Below are 19,140 nucleotides of genomic sequence, written 5' to 3'. Positions count from 1 at the left end.
ATATCATCTGGATACTGTTTGGGCATTAATGCACTGAGCCTGGCCTGGAACTGTTGATGAGAGGAGCTATCAGTAGGTCTTTCAAGGTTGAACTCTGGATGGATCTTCTTTTTCTGCACCCTTCTTTTCCGGTGAATTTGGATGGACACGTGGAACAAATAAGGTGATGGTCAGTCCAGCAGTCATCTATACCAATCATCACTCTTTACCTCGCACCGGTCTCTTTGACGGACAATAATGTAGTCAATGAGGTGCCAAATGTTGGAACAATTGGGCCTCCAGGTTGTTATAAATTTGTTCTTTTGCCGTAGGACTGTGTTGGTGATGATTAGGCTGTGTTCTGAGCATGTTGTTAACAGCAGGATGCCATTGGAGTTTGTTTCCAACCCATTCCTTGCCAATTATGCCTCTCCACAAGTTGTAATTTCATCCCACTCTGGCATTGCAATCTCCAAGCAGGATTATCTTATTCTTCTTGAGGACTTTGGTGAGAACACTGTCCACGTCGGCACAGAAGGTCTCCTTTACTCATCTTGTGAGTCAAGTGCTGGAGCGTATGCACTGATGACAGTGATGCTTTGGCTATTTACAAGCACCAGTCATATTGTCATCAGGTATACATTGATGCCCAGAAGAAGCTCAGCAAGGTGGGAAATGAGGCTGTTTTTGATGGCAAAGCCCACACCATGGCTCCTCAGCTCATCAGCTGCTTTTCTTTTCCAGAAAAAAAAGTGTAAAAAAAGTGTAACCACCCTTCTCCTCCTTCAGCTGCCCTTGGTCGGCCAATTGGATTTCAGAGAGTGTGGCGATATCAATCTGGAATCTTCTCAGCTCTCAGGAGATGATGGTAGTACACCGTTCAGGTTGATTGCTGGATTGACTGTCCATGTGGGTTCATATGTTTCAGGCTCCAAAATATATGACTTTCTGTTTGTGACCGCATGGTGGTAATCCAACTGGATGCAGTGGTCCAGACAGGAGGTATGAGGCAGATAATGTTTAGGGCACCTTTTCTAGCCCCCCCCCCCCCCCCGGGGTGAGCAGAGTGGATTCTAAATAGGGCTGCTCAGTCGTGGGTGCAGCAGCCAAGAAGCCCCTCTGCACCAGTTCCAGGGCTTAGTGACTGATCATATACCCACCACCTGTATGCCAGGTTGTAGCTAGGGGCTGCTAGACTTCACTGTCCTGACCCCGTCACCTCTCCCTGACTGCCACAGGGCTTTGACCCTGGACGTTTATGGGTTGATCCTTGAGGGAGGACACCTGCACATGACAGCTTTTTACGTGGAGTGACTGATGCTCCTGCAGCCACTACACGAACTTTGGCAGGGGGTGGCCAGAGTCCAAGACGATTGGGGACCACCCTCTGTTTCAGCCTTTATCCGCCTTCACTGCCATTGTGACCTGGAGTCATCTTCCGTCAGTTCCACCATTGAGGTCTTTGCTGGATCACACTTCATCTGGAACCTCCCCCTTGACCAATCCGCCTTGTGTGACCCTACCAGGAGCCACGTTCCGGAGGGAATAGGTCTTGGGATCATTGGCACAGGCAAGCTTCTCTACTGTGGCAAGGTGGCGATCCAGGAGAAGATTATAAGCAGATTATAAAAGGGTGTTGTTAGTTTTGTATTTTTCTTTTTCCCCCCCTAAATTGTTTTTGATTGTTTTCCACGTTATTTCTATGGGTTGAAATAAAATTTAAAAGAAAAAAAGAGAGTGGAAAAGGTTCTGGCATGATTTATCTTGGGTTCATTATTTTACTTCACAAAAACCTGCCATTTTACAGGGGTGTGTAAACGGTTTATATCCACTGTTAACCCTTTCTTATTCATACCAGGTTCAGGACATGGTAAGGAAGGCATCCAGGTGCCTTTATCTACTGAGAGTACTGCAAAAACACATACATCAGTGGATTGTGCTTAATAGATCAGTACTAGAGGATGGTCATGTCATCCTGGTTAGCTGTACTAAAGGACAAGAAGAGCAGTTGAAAAGGGGACAACACAGAGCCTTGAAAATTATCTCAGGGCAAGGCATACGCCCACTCCCTTCTGTTCCATCATTAAAGGAACAGAAGAGAAGAAGCTGCAATCTCCCTTGTGGAAAAGATGATAAAGCTAGAACATCCACGCCACAATCTGATTCCTCCAAAATAGACATGACAGGGCTGGCAGATCTATGAGCTTTGCCCTCTCTGTGCCATCTGGCCAAGACCAAAAATCTACAGTAGACCTTCCTGCACACCACTGTCAGGCTTTATAATACTAGAAAAGCTTGGCTGGTGTAATGATGAGACAATATTGTAATAAGTCCAAGTCTTTCTAATGACTCTTTTAAATAGTACTTTTGGGTTTTTTTTAATCTCCTTTGTTGATTAACAATTTTGTCAAAAAGCATGTGTTACAGATTGATCATGAAACCCTTCCTTCAGGAGAATGAATTTCGTTTTCAATTTCAACATTCTGTGATTTGTGTGACGGCTTTGCAAAGATCTCAGACAAAAAAATAAATGGATTCAGATATAATTTACAGCACATGAATACAATCAATAACTCAAGGGATGGGAAAACCTTCCAGTTACTGCACATGTCTAGTAATCAAAGGGAAATACAGTGTGTTCTTTGGCAAAATATCAAGATTGCTTCAAATACCTGTTCAACCACCATTCCGGCCAAGTCCCGAAAAATCTCATTCAGGTCAGAGATGGACTGTACTATTTGTCGGATCTCCCTCTCTCTCTCCTCCACCATAACTGTGTTCTGTTCCACCAGCATCAGCTGATCATCTGTGAACTCCTGAAATAGTAGCGCAAGGTGGATTTATTTTACATTTATTCCATAGGTATTGAAAGGCTGAAATAATTTGAGATCAGTCGGTAAGCTAAAAAAAAGTCTTTCTCATTAGTCGTGGCAAGGAAAACCTGCTTAATTTAATCCAAAATTGATTGTATAGGTGAGGTATGTATCCAAAATTCTGTGGTCGGCCACGACTTACTTAAACAAACACAGTAGTGGTTGACCTGTGTTAGGAAAAAAAAAACAAAAACAAACTCATATGTATTGCATACTTTGCCACTTAAGTATAATAAGGCACTTATATTGTTCAATACACTTAAATTTATTATTATTATTTTTTTGCTGAAACACAAAATGATGTATTCTGTTGTGGATAGTTAAAACCATTTTTGTGTGCTGTATTACGGCTTAAAATATTTTTGTTAACTGACACCATTCACTGCCATTAATTTTTCTGCTGAATCACAGTTACGAAAGCAGCCAGATCTCTGAACACGGGGCATACTGACCAGCCTAATGTTCATGAATATACATAACTATAATTAAGTCATACCACCTTGTGTAAAAAAAAAAGAACTATCCCTTTAAGAGCTATCAGAGAGTAATTGGATGCTCTTTAATACTTAGATATGTTGTAAATTTGGATCTCAGAGGTTAGTAAATTAAGGCAACTTGGCTGTATACTCCCTAGTGGTGCATTGTAATGCTCTACCGAGTATGCAAAAAAACATGTGAGCTGAAATGTGGGGAAAAAAATCCAATGACAACCGTCAAATTGATCAATTCAGTGGAGAATGACAATGACAGAAGTGACAATAGAATGACACAACAATAATTGCTGAGGTTTATTTTTTTATGCCACTCACTTTGTCATATAGAGCTAAATCTTCATCCTCCTCCATAAGAGGTCCAGAGTCAAAAAAGTGCTTTGATCGCTCCTCACGATTCTTCATACCTGGAAAACCAGACAAACAATTGTGCTACACAGCATTAAGAAATACTACATTTGATGAATTGGAAGCACTGTATATTACGGGTCCGCAATTTCTTAGGAAGTGAATTGAAACCCAAGCAGCAATTTCTCATACATTTTCCATAAATAACTGATCTTTCTTTAGAAATACCCATAAATGACAGAAATAATTCAAACTTAAGATTCTACTTGTCAAATAGGAAGTTAATAATAATCTGGGTTTTTAAGAATTTATGAAGTTGGTTGTTTAAAATATTGGAACACAATTTTTTACACCTCAATAATTCAGTAGCGCAGAGATAAGTTGCCACTAAAAACCCAAATATTTATTCCTAAAATTACTTTGACATTTACTTCTATTCTGCTATCTCACCAAAGCAGGCAATGCCTTGAAAGAAAGGTAAGTATTATATAATTTGGCTAACTAGTAAGCATCATGTGGTTAATATGTAAATACGATGAATCAAGATATTGTGGAGGATAATAATAATAATATTAATAATAACAATAATAATAATAAACTTATATAGCGCTTTTCTAATACTCAGTCGCTTTACAATAAACGGGGTGAAACAAGACGACAGATAAACATAACACAGACATACAGGGGTGGATGGGAAGGGGGGCTACGAGAGGGAGAAGCAGCAGCCACACACGACGCCAGTAGTACTCTCCAACTTGGACAGATACAAAAGGGAAAGAAAAATAAACATCATAAATCAAATAAAACACAGATGAAGTCTGAAGAGGTGACTCCCGACCGATGACCTGAATGTGGGCAGACCGCAACAGTGTCCGATGCGCTTGGGGAGGGAGTTGAGGGAGGGAGCAGGTCGAATGCTCGGTCCCCAGCCTGCCCCAGACCAGGGGTGGACGACAGCACAGGAAGGCACAAGAAGGCAATGGAGAAAAGGTGTGTCTTGAGACAGGATTGGAAGAGTGGGAGGGATTCTGAGTCTCTAATGATTCGGGGGAGTGAGTTACAGAGCCTGGGAGCTGCCCTGGAGAAGAATCGGTCACCAAAGCCACGGAGTTTGGACCTGGGGGTAGAGAGAAGGGAGGCTGAGGTGGATCTGAGGGATCAAGAGGGTTGGTAGGGGGAGAGGAGGTCGTTGAGCTATGGGGGAGCCAGTTTGTGAAGGGCTTTATAAGTAAGAACCAGGATTTTGTAATTGATCTGGTGGGAGATTGGTAGTCAGTGGAGGTCTTTTAGGACTGGGGTGATGTGGTGCCAGGATTTGGTGAAAGTTAAAAGTTGGGCGAATGCGTTCTGGACCAATTGGATCTCTTGATAGAGCTAGCACTGATGCCATAGATGATTGAGTTGCAGTAATCAAGGCGGGAGGAGACGAAGGATGATAGAAAGGAGACGAGAGAGAGCTTTGACCACACAGCTGTCGGGTTGTTTATTTCCTCCACCAAACTCAAAGTGCACAGTTACAAATTATAAACTCGGGCTGCTCGACATGCTAGCTCACACACCAAAACTGCTCAACCCCACGTCTACCCACAATCCCCTTCTGGGACACCCTGAACCCACCGTCTTAAAGGGATAGTCTCTGGTAAACATGGTGAATGTCTAACCTGCTTAAAGTGGGTCACTACACACGCCCCCCCCCCCCGAATTCACCATGATAAAAAGAAAAAAATCAACGTGGTGGGGGACAAATAATGTGGCAAAAATGGCTCCTTTTGAAGGGTGTAGGGGAAGGGGAGGTGTCCACGTAGGCCAGTTGGCCAGGGCTGGGCCAGTTGAACAGGCCTATCCAAGTCCAGGTGAGCCGGCTTGAGGCGGTGCACCAAAACCTGCTCCGCCTTACCGCCCATGTCCACCACAAAGTTCTTAGCCCCCGCCATCATAAGGGGGCCGCACAGGGGTACAGTGGGTGTCATGCCGGATGAAGATGTACTCGGCCGACGTCCGCGGTGGCGTAGCGGTCTAAGCATCGGCTTGGTGTCGATGCAGTTGCCCACTGGGGACTGGGGTTCGCGCCCCGGTCTCGTCAGATCCGACTATGGCCGGACTCAATGAAGCAGCAATCATTGGCAACGCTGTCTTCGGGAGGGGGGCGGAGTCGGCTTGTGTTCGTCATGTGAATGCGTCTCTGTGTGTGTCGGAAAAACAGTGGATCGGCTTGGATTCGCCTTGTCACGAAAGTGGGGAGGCGCTTTCCTTCGAGACTGCCGGCCGGAGAGATGCAGTTGGCGAACGCATGCAATACGAGGGTGGGTGTTTGAATTAAAATAGGGATCAATTGGCCACTAAATTGGGAGAAAAAAGGGAAAAATCAGAAATAAATTTATAAAAAAAAAAGATGTACCCGGCCGACTGCGCGTCCTTAGGGATGTAAGACTGAGGGAGGCCATGCCACAAAGTTGGGACTGGAGTGAAAATGCCGGTACCATCCTGGAACACAGCCTGTTGGTGGTCAGCATGTTGGGGTTACACCGCCCCGAGCTGCCTCCCCGGCACGTACAAGCCACTCCCCCAGCTCGGATGTGCAGGAAACATCCGAGCGCTCGGCTCGCGCTCTGAGAAGACGAGAGCTGCGCTGAACCAGGTGTTTGCCATCATCCATCAGGCACACCTGCGGCAATCAGGCAGCCCTCTACAAGAAGCCTGCCAGAACGTCCCTCCGTGCTTCAACGTACTGAACCCTGCGGTAAAGCTCTGACAAGCCTTCCAGCGTTCCTTGCACTCTTGCTATTCTGTTTATTCCCAGTGTCTATATTCGTGTCTCTCTTTTTTCCCTCCCAGGACTCTCCCTCCGCGACTTCTACGGCTCCCCGCGTCTCCCTTACTCCTCGCCCCCAGCGACCTTCACGTTTCCACCTGGACCTTTCCAGCGATCTCCCTCCGCGTCTCTCTACGTGGACCCCTCCTATTCGGACATGACTTCCTGGATCTCGGACCCGGGCTTCCTTGGACAACCCCTCGCTCTATGGATTCGGACTTTGGTAGCCAGGCGCACATCGTCTCAACAACGCCCACCTGAGACTCACCTGTTATTGTCCCCTGTGGCAGTGTTGTTTGTTTATCTTCCCTGCATTAAATCACCCTTTGGGGTTATCCTGGTGCTGTTTTCTGTCTGTCCTTTTGGGTTTCGCTACACTGGCCTCTGGTCTTCATTCGTAAAATGTAACAGAATGTCGAAGCCAGAATGAGCCAAAGCAAACCAGAGGGGCAGACAGTCGCTCAGGCAGCTATAGCCCCTAAGCCCCAGAACCCTATAGCTCTCGAGGTAGTGGTAAAGGACCACAGCACTCAACTCACCCAACTCCATTCTGAGCTTAGCACTGCCTTCTCCCGGATCACTGGAGAAATCAGCGGGATCCAGGCTAACTCGCATACCTCCGCGGGCACCCTTGCTTCACTCTCCCCGCAGATTGCTGCTCTCACTGTGGCAGTGTCCAAGATCAGCGACCACCCTGCTCTGGCCCCGGTCCCTGCCCCCAGCCCGGCCTCCGGATTCCCCGTTCCTGGTCCCGACGATCCCCTCCTCCGAGTCAACCCCCACTAGACCTCCGGTTCGAGCCTAACCTTCCCTGCCTCAAGGCCTTCGGTGGGGAGTTCGAGCTGTGCAGGGGTTTCCTTGGTCAGTGTGAGATCCTGTTCAAACACCGGCCAGTCAGGTATAGGACAGGAGAGACCAAGGTAGCCCTTGTTGTGTCCCTCCTCACCGGCAAAGCCCTCAGCTGGGCCATACCAGCAGTTGGCCCTACCGAGCAGCTCGCCTCGGACTATGGCGCCTTCCGCTGTGAGTTCCGGCTAGTGTTTGACCACCCAGCTGATGGGCAGGACGCTGCCAGCTGCCTCCATTCCATCCAGCAGGGAGCCAGGTCGGTGGCAGATTATACCTTGGAGGTGAGGATACTCGTGGCAGACAGTGGGTGGGATGACACTGCAATCAAGAGCGCGTACAGGAGGGGGCTGAGCGAGCCAATCAAAGACTTCATCGTTCGGGACCGCCCTGCCTCCTTCAACGAGCTCATCACCCTTGCCCTCCTGATGGACGAACGGCTGTGGGAGCGGCGCCAGAAATGTGCCCCGCGCACTGGCCCCTCCCATAGACCAACCCCCATCCATTCTACCGGTGTCTTCCCTGGGTCAGCGTCCTGCGGTCTCTCTACACCCTCACACTCCCCCTCGCAACCCTGGGTGTCTTCTGGATCCCGGCCGGAGGAGGAGCCCACGCAGTTGAGTCGGTCACGGCTCCCGCCAGAGGTTAGGGAGCAGAGGATGCGCGACCACCTCTGCCTCTACTGCGGGAAGTCGGGCCATTACATCAAGGCCTGCCCGACTCGCCCAAAAAGACTCGGCTCACTAGCGAGGGGTGTCCTAGTGAGCCTGACGACCCCGACACAGCCCCAGTCCAAGAAGGAGCACAACCAGCTGTTTCCTGTTACTCTCACCTGGGGTAACGACTCACTCTCTATTGGTACACTCCTGGATTCGGGGGCGGACGAGTGTTTGATGGACATCTCGCTGGCCCGGTAGGCCGGCGTTCCACTCGTCCCCCTAGACACACCCCTCACAGCCCAAGCCCTAGATGGTCGTTCACTCGGTAGGATCACGCACAGCACTGCTTCCCTCACTCTCACTCTTTCAGGTAAACACGTGGAAACTATGCGTTTTTTGGTTTTGCACGACCCCACAGCACCCCTGGTGTTAGGAAGACCGTGGTTGGAACAGCACGATCCCCACATCTCTTGGTCTACTGGGCGGATTTTGGGTTGGATCATTGCGTGTCATGCCAACTGCCTTCGCTCCGCCCACTCTCCGTCCAGCGGCCTCAGACCCGTGCCTCCTCCCATGGATCTCACTGGTCTTCCTCCCATTTATCACGATTTAGCTCCTGTATTTAGTAAGGGCAGTGCACTTTCCCTCCTCCCTCACCGTCCCTATGATTGCACCATAGATCTCCTTCCCGGGGCCGCCGCTCCCACCGGTCGGTAGTATAACCTCTCCGTCCCGGAGAAGGAGTCTATGCGCAATTATATCACAGAGTTCCTGGTCTCAGAAATCATAAGGCCCTCGTCTTCCCTGGTGGCAGCAGGCTTCTTTTTAGTGGCAAAGAAGGAGGGCAGCCTGAGGCCTTGCATAGATTATTGACTGTTAAATGACATAACGGTTAAAAATAAATATCCACTCCCCCTTATGAGTTCCACGTTCGAGCCACTCACTCACGCCACGGTGTTCACCAAGCTGGACCTGCGCAGCGCGTACCACCTGGTGCGCATCCGGGAAGGGGATGAATTGAAGACGGCCTTCAACACCCACCTAGGGCATTTCGAGTGCCTCGTTATGCTCTTCGGCCTCACCGACGCCCCGGCCGTCTTCCAGGCGTTGGTCAACGATGTGCTCCAGGATATGCTGAACACGTTCGTGGTGGTGTACCTGGATGACATCCTCGTGTTCTCCAGGACTGAGGAGGAACACCACCAGCATGTCCGCCTGGTCCTCCAATGGCTGCTGGAGAACAGGCTGTTAATGAAGGCCGAGAAGTGTGTTCCACTCCGCCTCCATGGAGTTCCTTGGACACATCGTGGACAAGGGGCTCGTCCGCACCGACCCCAGGAAGACCCGAGTGGTGGAGGAGTCGGCACGGCCCACCAACAGGACGCAACTCCAGTGCTTCCTGGGGTTCGCTAATTTCTACCGGCGCTTCATCAGGGGGTTCAGCCGTGTGGCCGCCCCCTCACTGCACTCACCTCCACCCTCCGCCCCTTCTCCTGGACCTCGGAGGCAGAGGCCGCCTTCTCGGCCCTGAAGAGGCTGTTCACAATGGCTCTGGTGCTCGCCCACCCGGACCCGTCCAGGCAGTTCATCGTGGAGGTGGACGCGTCGGACACGGGCATCGGAGCTGTCCTCTCCCAGCGGTCGGAGGAGGAACAGAAGATTCACCCGTGCGCCTTCTTCTCTCGGCTTTTCAGTCCTGTGGAGAAGAACCACGACATCGGCAACAGGGAGTTGCTGGCTGTCCACGCCGCCCTAGGGGAGTGGAGACACTGGCTGGAGGGAGTGGAGACACTGGCTGGGGGGAGCAGGGCAGCCGTTCATTGTATGGTCCGATCACAAGAACCTGACCTACGTGCGGACGGCTAAGAGGCTAAACCCCAGGCAGGCACACTGGGCTCTCTTCTTCAGCCGGTTCAACTTCACCCTCACATACCGCCCGGGCACCAAGAAGGTCAGGGCAGACGCCCTCTCCCATCTGTTTTCCGAGGGGTCCCCTGACGCCCAAGGCACCATCCTTCCCCTGCCCGGGTGGTGGGTGTCGTCACCTGGGCCATCGAATTGGTGGTGAGAAGGGCCCAGCGCGCCCAGCCCGACCCAGGCAATGGACCCCGGAAGCGGCTATTTGTGCCCCTCTCTGTCCATCCCCAGGTGCTGGAGTGGGGCCACTCCAGCCATTTTGCCTGCCATCCCAGGGTCCACCGAACAGCGGCCTTCATCCGCAGGTGCTTCTGGTGGCCCACCACGGAGGCAGTCACCAGGGAGTTCGTGGCTGCCTGCACCAACTGCGCCCACAGCAATTCTCTCCATTGCCCTCCACCAGGTCTCCTGTGCCCCCTTCCTGTCCCCGGCCGACCTAAGTCCCACATTGCCTTGGACTTTGTAACTGGCCTCCCCATGTCCAAAGGCAATGACACCATTCTGACCATTGTCGACCGGTTTTCCAAGGCCGTCCACTTTGTCGCCCTCACCAAACTCCCCTCTGAAGCATAGACGGCGGACCTTCTCGTTTCCCATGTCGTCCGCCTCCATGGGATCCCCCTGGATATTGTCTCTGACCGTGGTCCCCAGTTAACTTCTAAGGTGTGGCAGGCCTCCTGTAAGTGGATTGGGGCCACGGTCAGCCTCTCCTCCGGGTATCACCACCAGACCAATGGGCAGGCAGAGTGGGCCAATCAAGCCCTGGAGGCGGCTTTACGTTGCATTACCACCAGCAACCACGCCTCCTGGAGGAAGTACCTGCCCTGGGTGGAGTACTCGCTCAAGTCCATGGAGAGTTCGGCTACCGGTTTGTCCCCCTGTGAGTGTTCCCTTGGTTATCAACCCCCTCTGTTCCCCCGTCAGGAGTTGGAGGTGGCGGTCCCGTCCACTAGGTCCCATCTCCACCGATGTCAGCGCGTTTGGAAGACCGCCCAAGCCGCTTTGTTGCGAGCTACAGAGCAGGCCCGGCGCAGCGCCAACCGGTGGAGAGTGCCGGCCCCAGCCTATCGACCTGGCCAGAGGGTATGGCTCCTGGCCCGGGACCTGCCCCCGCACCCTCAATCGGAAGCTGGCTCCCCGCTACGTCGGCCCCTATACCATCGACCGCATCATCAACCCTCGGCGGTGCGTCTCCATCTCCCTACCTCGCTCAAAATCCATCCCGTTTTCCATGTCTCTCACCTCAAACCAGTAGCCTCCAACCCCGTCTCCCCCTGTCCAAGCTCCTCCACCCCCAGGGTCCTCGACGGTGGTGACATGGTCTGGGATGTCTACCAGCTGCTCGCCGTACGCCACCAGGGGCTTGGGTACCGATACCTGGTGGACTGGGTTGGCTATGGGCCCGAGGACCGCAGTTGCGTTCCCCGGTCCTACCTGGCCGACCCCACACTCCTGGAGGAGTTCGATTGGGCCCACCCCAATGCCATCGGACGGTCGCCCGGTGTCTCCCGTTGGAGGGGCGGGTCCTGTTGTGGTTACACAGCCCCGAGCTGCCTCCCCGGCACGTTCAAGCCACTCCCCCAGCTCGGACGTGCCGGAAACATCCGAGCACTCGGCTCACGCTCTGAGGAGACAAGCGCTGCACTGAACCAGGTGTTTGCCATCATCCATCAGGCACAGCTGCGGCAATCAGGCAGCCCTCTACAAGAAGCCTGCCAGAACGTCTCTCTGTGCTTCAACGTACTGAACCCTGTGGTAAAGCTCTGACAAGCCCTCCAGCGTTTCTTGCCCTATTGCTATTCCCTTTATTCCCAGGGTCTATATTCGTGTCTCTCTTTTTTCCCTCCCAGGACTCTCCCTCCGTAACTTCCATGGCTCCCCGTGTCTCCCTCGCTCCTCGCCCCCAGCGACCTTCATGTTTCCCCCCGGACCTCTCCAGCGATCTCCCTCCGTGTCTCTCTACCTGGACCCCTCCTATTCGGACTTGACTTCCTGGACCTCGGACCCGGACTTCCTCGGACAACCCCTCGCTCTACGGATTCGGACTTTGGTAGCCAGGCGCACATTGTCTCAACAACGCCCCCCTGAGACTCACCTGTTATTATCCCCTGTGGCAGTGTTGTTTGTTTTTCTTCCCTGCATTAAATCGCCCTTCGGGTTATCCCGGTGCTATGTTGTCTGTCTGTCCTTTTGGGTTTCGCTACACTGGCCTCTGGTCTTCATTTGTGAAACGTAACACAGCAGACCAGTGTGCTGCGCCATCCGGGAGAAATTCCTCGGGACACTTATTGGCCTGCCATAAACTAGCTCGGCCAACGAGGACAGGAGGTCTTCTGTAGGGGTGGACCACAGGCCAAGCATGATCCACGGGAGCCGGTCGACCCAGATGCTCTCTGTGATGCTGACCCGAAGAGTGGCCTTCATAGAATGATGAAACTGCTCACACAAACCATTGCCCTGCAGGTTGTACAGTGTGGTGCAGTGGAGCTTCACCCCCAGGCCTTCAGCGACTGCAGTCCAGAGCAGGACGTGAACTGCGGGTCAGAAGTCAGGTCAGACGGCGTGCCAAAACGGGCAACCCAGGACCTGATGAACACCCGGGCCACCTCAGTGGATGTGGTGGATGACAGCGTAATAGCCTACGGCCACCTGGTGTTCCTATCCACCGTGGTGAGGAGGTGGGCAAAACTATGGGAGGAGGGAAGGGATCCCATTAGGTCCACATTGATATGGTCAAAACGCCTCCCGGGCACGACAAGTGACGCCAGGGGGGCCTTGGTGTGGCGGTGAACCTTTGAACGCTGACGTGCCATGCAGGTGCCTGCCCAGACATTGACGTCCTTCCTGAGTCTGTGCCACATGAACTTGGCCCCCACCAACTTTGTTGATGCCTTCATGTCTGGGTGTGAAAGGCCAATGATGGCGTCGAAAACCCGCCACCACCAGCCAGTGGGCAACATGGGCCGGGGCTGACCGGTGAAGATGTCACAGAGAAACGTGGCCCCAGCGTCACCAAACACAACATCCTTCAACTGCAGCCCGGTGTCAGTGGTCTGGTAGGACTGAACTTCAGTAATATGAATGATGTGGTAACTGGGTATATCAATTTTTTTGTAAGTGTGGGACCAAAACTGGTAGAAGAAATCGATGACCCACAGCCAAAAGAAGTGGGGGCTATTGAGGATTTTGGAGATAGAATTCAGAGCTCAATATTTCTGAGAGCTGTAGAAGGAAAGGAAATCATTGATACTGTTAACAAGACCAAGAACCAAACATCAACTGACTGTAATGGAACTGATATCACTTTAGTTAAAGTAATTGATGGTATTGTAAACCTGACCAGTACCCAGCTCCCAGCCATAAAAAACATTTATCACAAACGCTGCCTTCGAAGGGGGCTCAGCATCAGCAGAGATCCCACCCATCCCAACCATGGACTGTTCTCCCCCCTGCACTCTGGGAGGCGCCAGAGAAGCCTCAGAGTACTATCAGGCTGAAAAACAGCTTCTTTCCTCAAGCTGTTACCCCCCTGAACCTGGCTACCTACTGAATGTCTGTAAATATGTTTATACTTGTGCTCTTTTTTTTACTTTAGCTTTAGCTTTTAGTCTTCATCTGTTTAAATATTATACTATGTTTGCTATGTTTATCTATGTCTGTCCTGCACTGTTTAGCGAAGCCGCAACCCTTATTTCATTTTACACGTGCCTGCACATTTTTCAATGACAATAAATTGAATTGAATTGAAATTGTTGTCAGACCATCAGTATGGGTTCCGATCAAACAGATCAACATTTATGGCATTAATGGAGCTAATGGAAGAAATAACTAGTTGTATTAATAACAAGACATTTGCAGTGGGAGTATTTATAGACTTAAAAAAAGTGTTTGATACAATTGACCATGAAATATTACTTAATAAAATAAGGTGGTGGCGCTAAATTGGCTGAAAAGTTACATGGGAAACAGACACAATTTGTGCAGATAGGTGAATACAAATCAACATGCATGGCCATTACTTGTGGAGTCCAACAGGGGTGAGTATTAGGTCCTAAATAGTTTGTGCTGTATATCAATGACATATATGTATGTAAGGTATCAAATCTATTAAAATTCATTTTATTTGTGGATGACACAACCATTATTTGGTCCAGGGAGGATTTACAGAAGCTTTTGGAGTTGATCACAGCTGAAATGAAAAAGTTAAAAATGTGGTTTGAGAGAAACAAATTATCATTAAATCTGAACAAATCTAAGTTTATGCTATTTGGAAATTATACAATAGACACACAAGTAGAAGTAATGACCAACAATATTGAAAGAGTATATGAAAATAAATTTCTGGGTTTGATACTTGACCATAAAATCTGCTGGAAACCTCATAAGATTTGTGAGAACAAAAATGGCAAGGAACACTGGAGTTCTAGGAAAGGAAAGGCACATTCTGTATCAAAAAGCACTGTACATTCTGTATTGTTCACTTGTATTGTCATATTTGAATTATGGTGTGGCGGTATGGAGGAACACCTACAAAAGCAACATATAATCGTTATGTGTACTACAAAAAAAGAGCAATAAGGGCAGTAAACAATGTAGGATATAGGGAACATACTAACAAACTGTTTTTAAATTCCCAGGGTATGAAGTTCATGGACCTGGTAGAATTTAAGACTACACAAATGTTGCACAAAGCAAGATACACTCTACTTCCTGGCAACATACAACAACTGTTCTCAGAGAGAGAAGGGGGGTTCAATTAAAGAGGAAAATTTAATTTTAAGAAACACCGTGTTTGTACCACTCACAAAAGTATGTGTATTTCAAACTGTGGGATAAGTTTGTGGAATGGTTTAGATGAAGAACTCAAGGAAAGCACAAGTTTAAATCGATTCAAAAAGATGTACAGAAAACAAAAATGCTTTAAAGGGGTACAAGGATGAGGAGGTTTTGCTGCTCTCATGACCATGACACCCATGCTTTTTATTGATGCCTTTTTGGAAATTATTGTTATTGTTTTCTTTGTTTTTGTTGTTTCATTATTTTTATTTTTTTATTGCTTTTTTTTTTTTATTGAGTCATTCTGAGATAGTTATTGAGAATGACATACTCTGATGTGTAAAAAAAACTAAGTTTGTTATTTAGGTTTCTTAATTGAGCATTAGAGAGGGGGCAGGAAGTTATAAGTAGTGAGACCCTGGGGTAGACCCAGAACTCGCTGGAGGGACTACATGTCCAATCTGGCCTGGGAACGCCCTGGGATCCCCCAGGAGGAGCTGGAGGGCGTTGCTGGGGAGAGGGACGCCTGGAGTGCCCTACTTAGCTAGCTGCCACCGTGACCCGACCCCGGAAAAGCGGCTAAAGATGAGATGAGATGAGATGAAATGAAATGAAGAAAAAAAAAAAGAAGAACAAAGGAAAAAGAGGGAGGGGAGGGGGGCATTAATCAGTAGACAGAGATTGAAGAGCATTAAAAACATCAAAAAGGGTTGCCTTCTGCCATAGAAGTTATCAGTTACCTCTCACAGCTTATTTGATCCTCTCTAGCTTAAGAAAGGACATGGTATCCCTGAGCCACTGGGTGCTGGGGGGGAGCTTAAGTAGACTTTCAGTGGAGAAGAAGGTCGCGTCTCGCCAGTAAGCAAGTGAAAACTAGACCATCTAACTGCTTAGAGATGAATTGGTCGTAGCCTTCTGGGAGCCCAAATATGACAATGTGGGGAGACACTTTTATAGTTTTTGAAAGTATTTTTGACATAGTATCACAGTAGTTCTGCCAAAAACAAGATAATAAAAGACAGGAGGAGAACATATGGGTGAGATTGCAGGATGAAAGCATGACATTTATCACAACTGTCAGTGATATTGGGATAAATTTGTGACAACCGCGCTTTGGAAAAATGAACCCTAAAGAGTACCTTGAACTGTATGAGTGTGCGTCAAGCGCAAGTTGAGCTTGTGCAAATTTTGTTAAGAGCAACGTCCCACCAGTCATCATCCAGGTTCAAGCCCCATTCAAGCTCCCAGGCAGCCTTGACCTTAGTGGCTGTTGCTCTGTCACATGACAGAAGTTTGTTATAAACCTTCGACTGACTTTTGATGGGGATTGGTGCTGAGAAACTCATCCCAGGGTTGACTCGGAGGAAAGGAGGGGGAAAGTGGAAACAAAGATTTAACACAGTGCCTAATTTGAAAATAACGAAAGAGATGAGAAGGTGGGAGGTGAAATCCACACAATAGCTCTGCAAAACTATGAAAGATACCGTCCTCATACAGATCTTTAAAGAAATGTCAGGCCTTTGTCGTGCCATACAGAAAAGGTGGAATCTGTAGACGAGGGTCGAAATAAATGATTCCTCAGTACAGGAGCTACAATGGATGCTGAAATAAATTTAAAAAGCCTCCTGAACTGATACCAAATTTTGAGGGTGGAACATACCACTTGGTTATTTGTAAAGCCAGAGGGGTTGGTTGGAATAGGGGAGGTAAGCTGAGCAATTAGGGAAGATGAAACACAGGACTGTACCTCTAATTTACGCCATGGCAGATCCGTTGAATTAAGCCAAAGTGAAATTTTTTGAATGTGTGTTGCCAAATAATACATGTGGAAATTTGGCAGAGAAAATCCACCATTGAATTTGCATCTCTGAAGAATCGATTTACTGATTCTGGGTGCCTTTCCACACCATAAAATACCAGAAATGGCTTGATTAATTGTTTAAAAAAAAAACGTTCGGCAGAAATAGGGGAAGACATTGGAACAGAAATAAAAAATTTGGCCAAAATATTCATTTTAACTGTGTTAATTCTACCAATCAAAGACATAGGTAAACTATCCCATCTTTGAAGGTCAGATTTAATTCTAGACTCCAAAGGAGAGAAATTAGCCAAAAAAAAGTGAGGTCAGTTTCCTGGTTACATTTGTCCCCAGCCGGACGGACTCAATTTGAAAGGGATATCAGACTGATTGAATTGTATTGTCAAAGCATTAACAGATAGCATTCACTCTTGGAGATGTTTACGTCATAGCATGAAACTGATCCAAATCTCTGAAAACCGGAGAGAATTGCTAGTACAGAGTGGTTTGGATTTGAGACATACAACAGCAAATCATCAGCATAGAGTGAAAGCTTCCATGCCCAAACGTGATGTCCCAGTAAAAGTGGAAGAAGTTCTCAGAAAGACTGACAAGGGCTCTATTGCTAATGTGAATCATAGGGGGGGATAAGAGACAACCTTTGCGGGTGCCACGAGATAAGGTGGAAAAAACTGGATTGAATGCCATTGGTGGTGATACCAGCTTGTGGGGATGTATAAAGGAGACGTATCCATGAAATAAATACATTTCCCAGCTCAAATTTACTTAATGCAGTAGACAGGTAATTCTATTCAACCATGTAGAACACTTTATCAGCATCAACTGAGATCACTACTTCAGGAGTTGTTGTTTAAGTTTTAGAATAGATAATATTTAAGAGGGTATGGACATTATTGAACATCTGGCGCCCCTTTATAAATCGGGTTTGCTCATTTGAGATGACATTTGGGAGAATATTTTCCAAGCGATGGCCTAAGGCCTTTGCAAGGATCTTAGCATCCACATTTATTACGGATCTTAGCATCCACATTTATTACGGAAAGAGGTCTGTATGAGCTGCAGAGATTTGGGTCTTTGTCTTTTTTTTTTAGAAGCAGACTAATGGAGGCTTGTCTTAAAGTCCTTCTCGGCACCGTTATAAGTAACCCAGAGGCGCGCCGGGTATAGCAGACCAAAACGTATCACCGGAATCTCACGGAGCTGGCGTTGGATATCATTGAAGGCAGCCCGGTCGCGGGCAGTCTTCACAATGTGATCGGGAAAGATAGACATGTCCCCAATTTTGATCCGTTGTTGGGCTCTGGCTCGCTGCAAGATATTGACACAGTCCATGTGATAATGTAGTTGAGCAATTATGGGATGAGGGTGCTCACCTGGTTTTGGCTTTGACTGGAGAGTGCGATAAGCGTGGTCCAAGAGGGGCTCTTTTTCAAGTTGAAGACATCTTTTAGCAGAGTGGAGATAGCTGCTGCAGTGGAGGAGATGGGTGAGTCCTCTGGAATTCCGACATTACTGCGCCGTGATCTCGCCTCAAGATCTTCGCATTTATTGTCCACTCTTACAAGTTCGGCTGACAGCTGCTCCATTTTGGCCTGAAGCGTGACGATGTCATCGGTGCAGCTGGACAGGGAGGTTTCCATTTCATCTACGGTATTTTTCAGAGCTTGCACGTCAGACTGAATATTCGTGGTGCAACCGGATAACTCTGATTTTACTGTCTGTAGCTCCATCTTGATGGATGTTAAATTCTCGGTTAAGGCGGCTTGAAACTCAGTTTTAAAAATAATCGTCATCTCGTTGTGAAGGGAGTAGAGCAGCTCAGCCTCGAAATCGGGGGACGCAATATCACCTATTTGCGTGACAGCACTGTCCAAACGGAGAAAGCAGCCACTACGAGGTGGGGACAAGGTCTGTGGAGCAGGCCGCAGCTGTTGTGTCGCTGAAGCGCGCCCGGTTTTATTTTTTGAAGACATTTTAGTGTGCCTGGCAAAACGTGTGCCTGGGATAGGATTTTTAAAAGTTTTTGTAGGAGCCCCAAGAGTCGCGACCTACTCCATCGATCGCTACGCCGGAAGTCTATTTGTTGTACTTTAAGTCGACACATTGCTGTGAGAAGCCACAGCCCTCCCTGCCGAAGGTAGGGGATGTTGTACTCATCGGAGAGGTCAACACACCAAGTAGGGCTGCACAATATATCGAAAATTTACCTTCATCGCGATATCAACATGCGCGATATACATATTGCAAAAGACTGCTTGAACTGCGATAAATGGTATATGCAGTTTGTGTTGACTTTGGTACCCCCTTCTGGAAAAAAGGCGGTAGTGTCACTTGGCCGATTCCGCCTCAGAAACAACAAAATATAATGTAAAAGATAAAATTCTAACATTGTTACTTTTTTTAAGCAATATATTTATTGAATTTTGTTTGCAAATTACATCAAAACAAGTAATAGCACAGTACAGCAAACATTTTCACCCTACCCCCCCCCATAACCCGTCCCTATAACAAGTAATACAATTCAAAGCAGGGTTAAAGAAGATAATAAAGATAAAAATTGAATTAATAAAAATAATAAAATAAAATAATAATAACAATAATTTCTTTCACAGACTGATTA

The 19,140-nt window shown here is 48.2% G+C and overlaps 1 protein-coding gene across 2 annotated transcripts in view; it reads right to left on the bottom strand.

Moving 5' to 3' along the window:
• stx16 (syntaxin 16) overlaps positions 1-19,140 on the bottom strand; it is a 110,771-nt gene that overhangs the window by 10,026 nt on the left and 81,605 nt on the right. For both annotated transcript variants that reach the window (XM_056274317.1, XM_056274318.1), the window contains exons 5-6: positions 3,662-3,750; positions 2,652-2,795 (exon numbers count right to left, since the gene is read on the bottom strand). In XM_056274317.1, coding sequence (XP_056130292.1) covers positions 2,652-2,795; positions 3,662-3,750 — 233 coding nt within the window. The remainder of the gene's footprint in view (positions 1-2,651; positions 2,796-3,661; positions 3,751-19,140) is intronic.

Source organism: Lampris incognitus, chromosome 2, assembly GCF_029633865.1.
Source record: "Lampris incognitus isolate fLamInc1 chromosome 2, fLamInc1.hap2, whole genome shotgun sequence".
Classification (NCBI taxonomy): Eukaryota; Metazoa; Chordata; class Actinopteri; order Lampriformes; family Lampridae; genus Lampris; species Lampris incognitus.
This window is presented reverse-complemented; position numbering and strand designations above follow the sequence as displayed.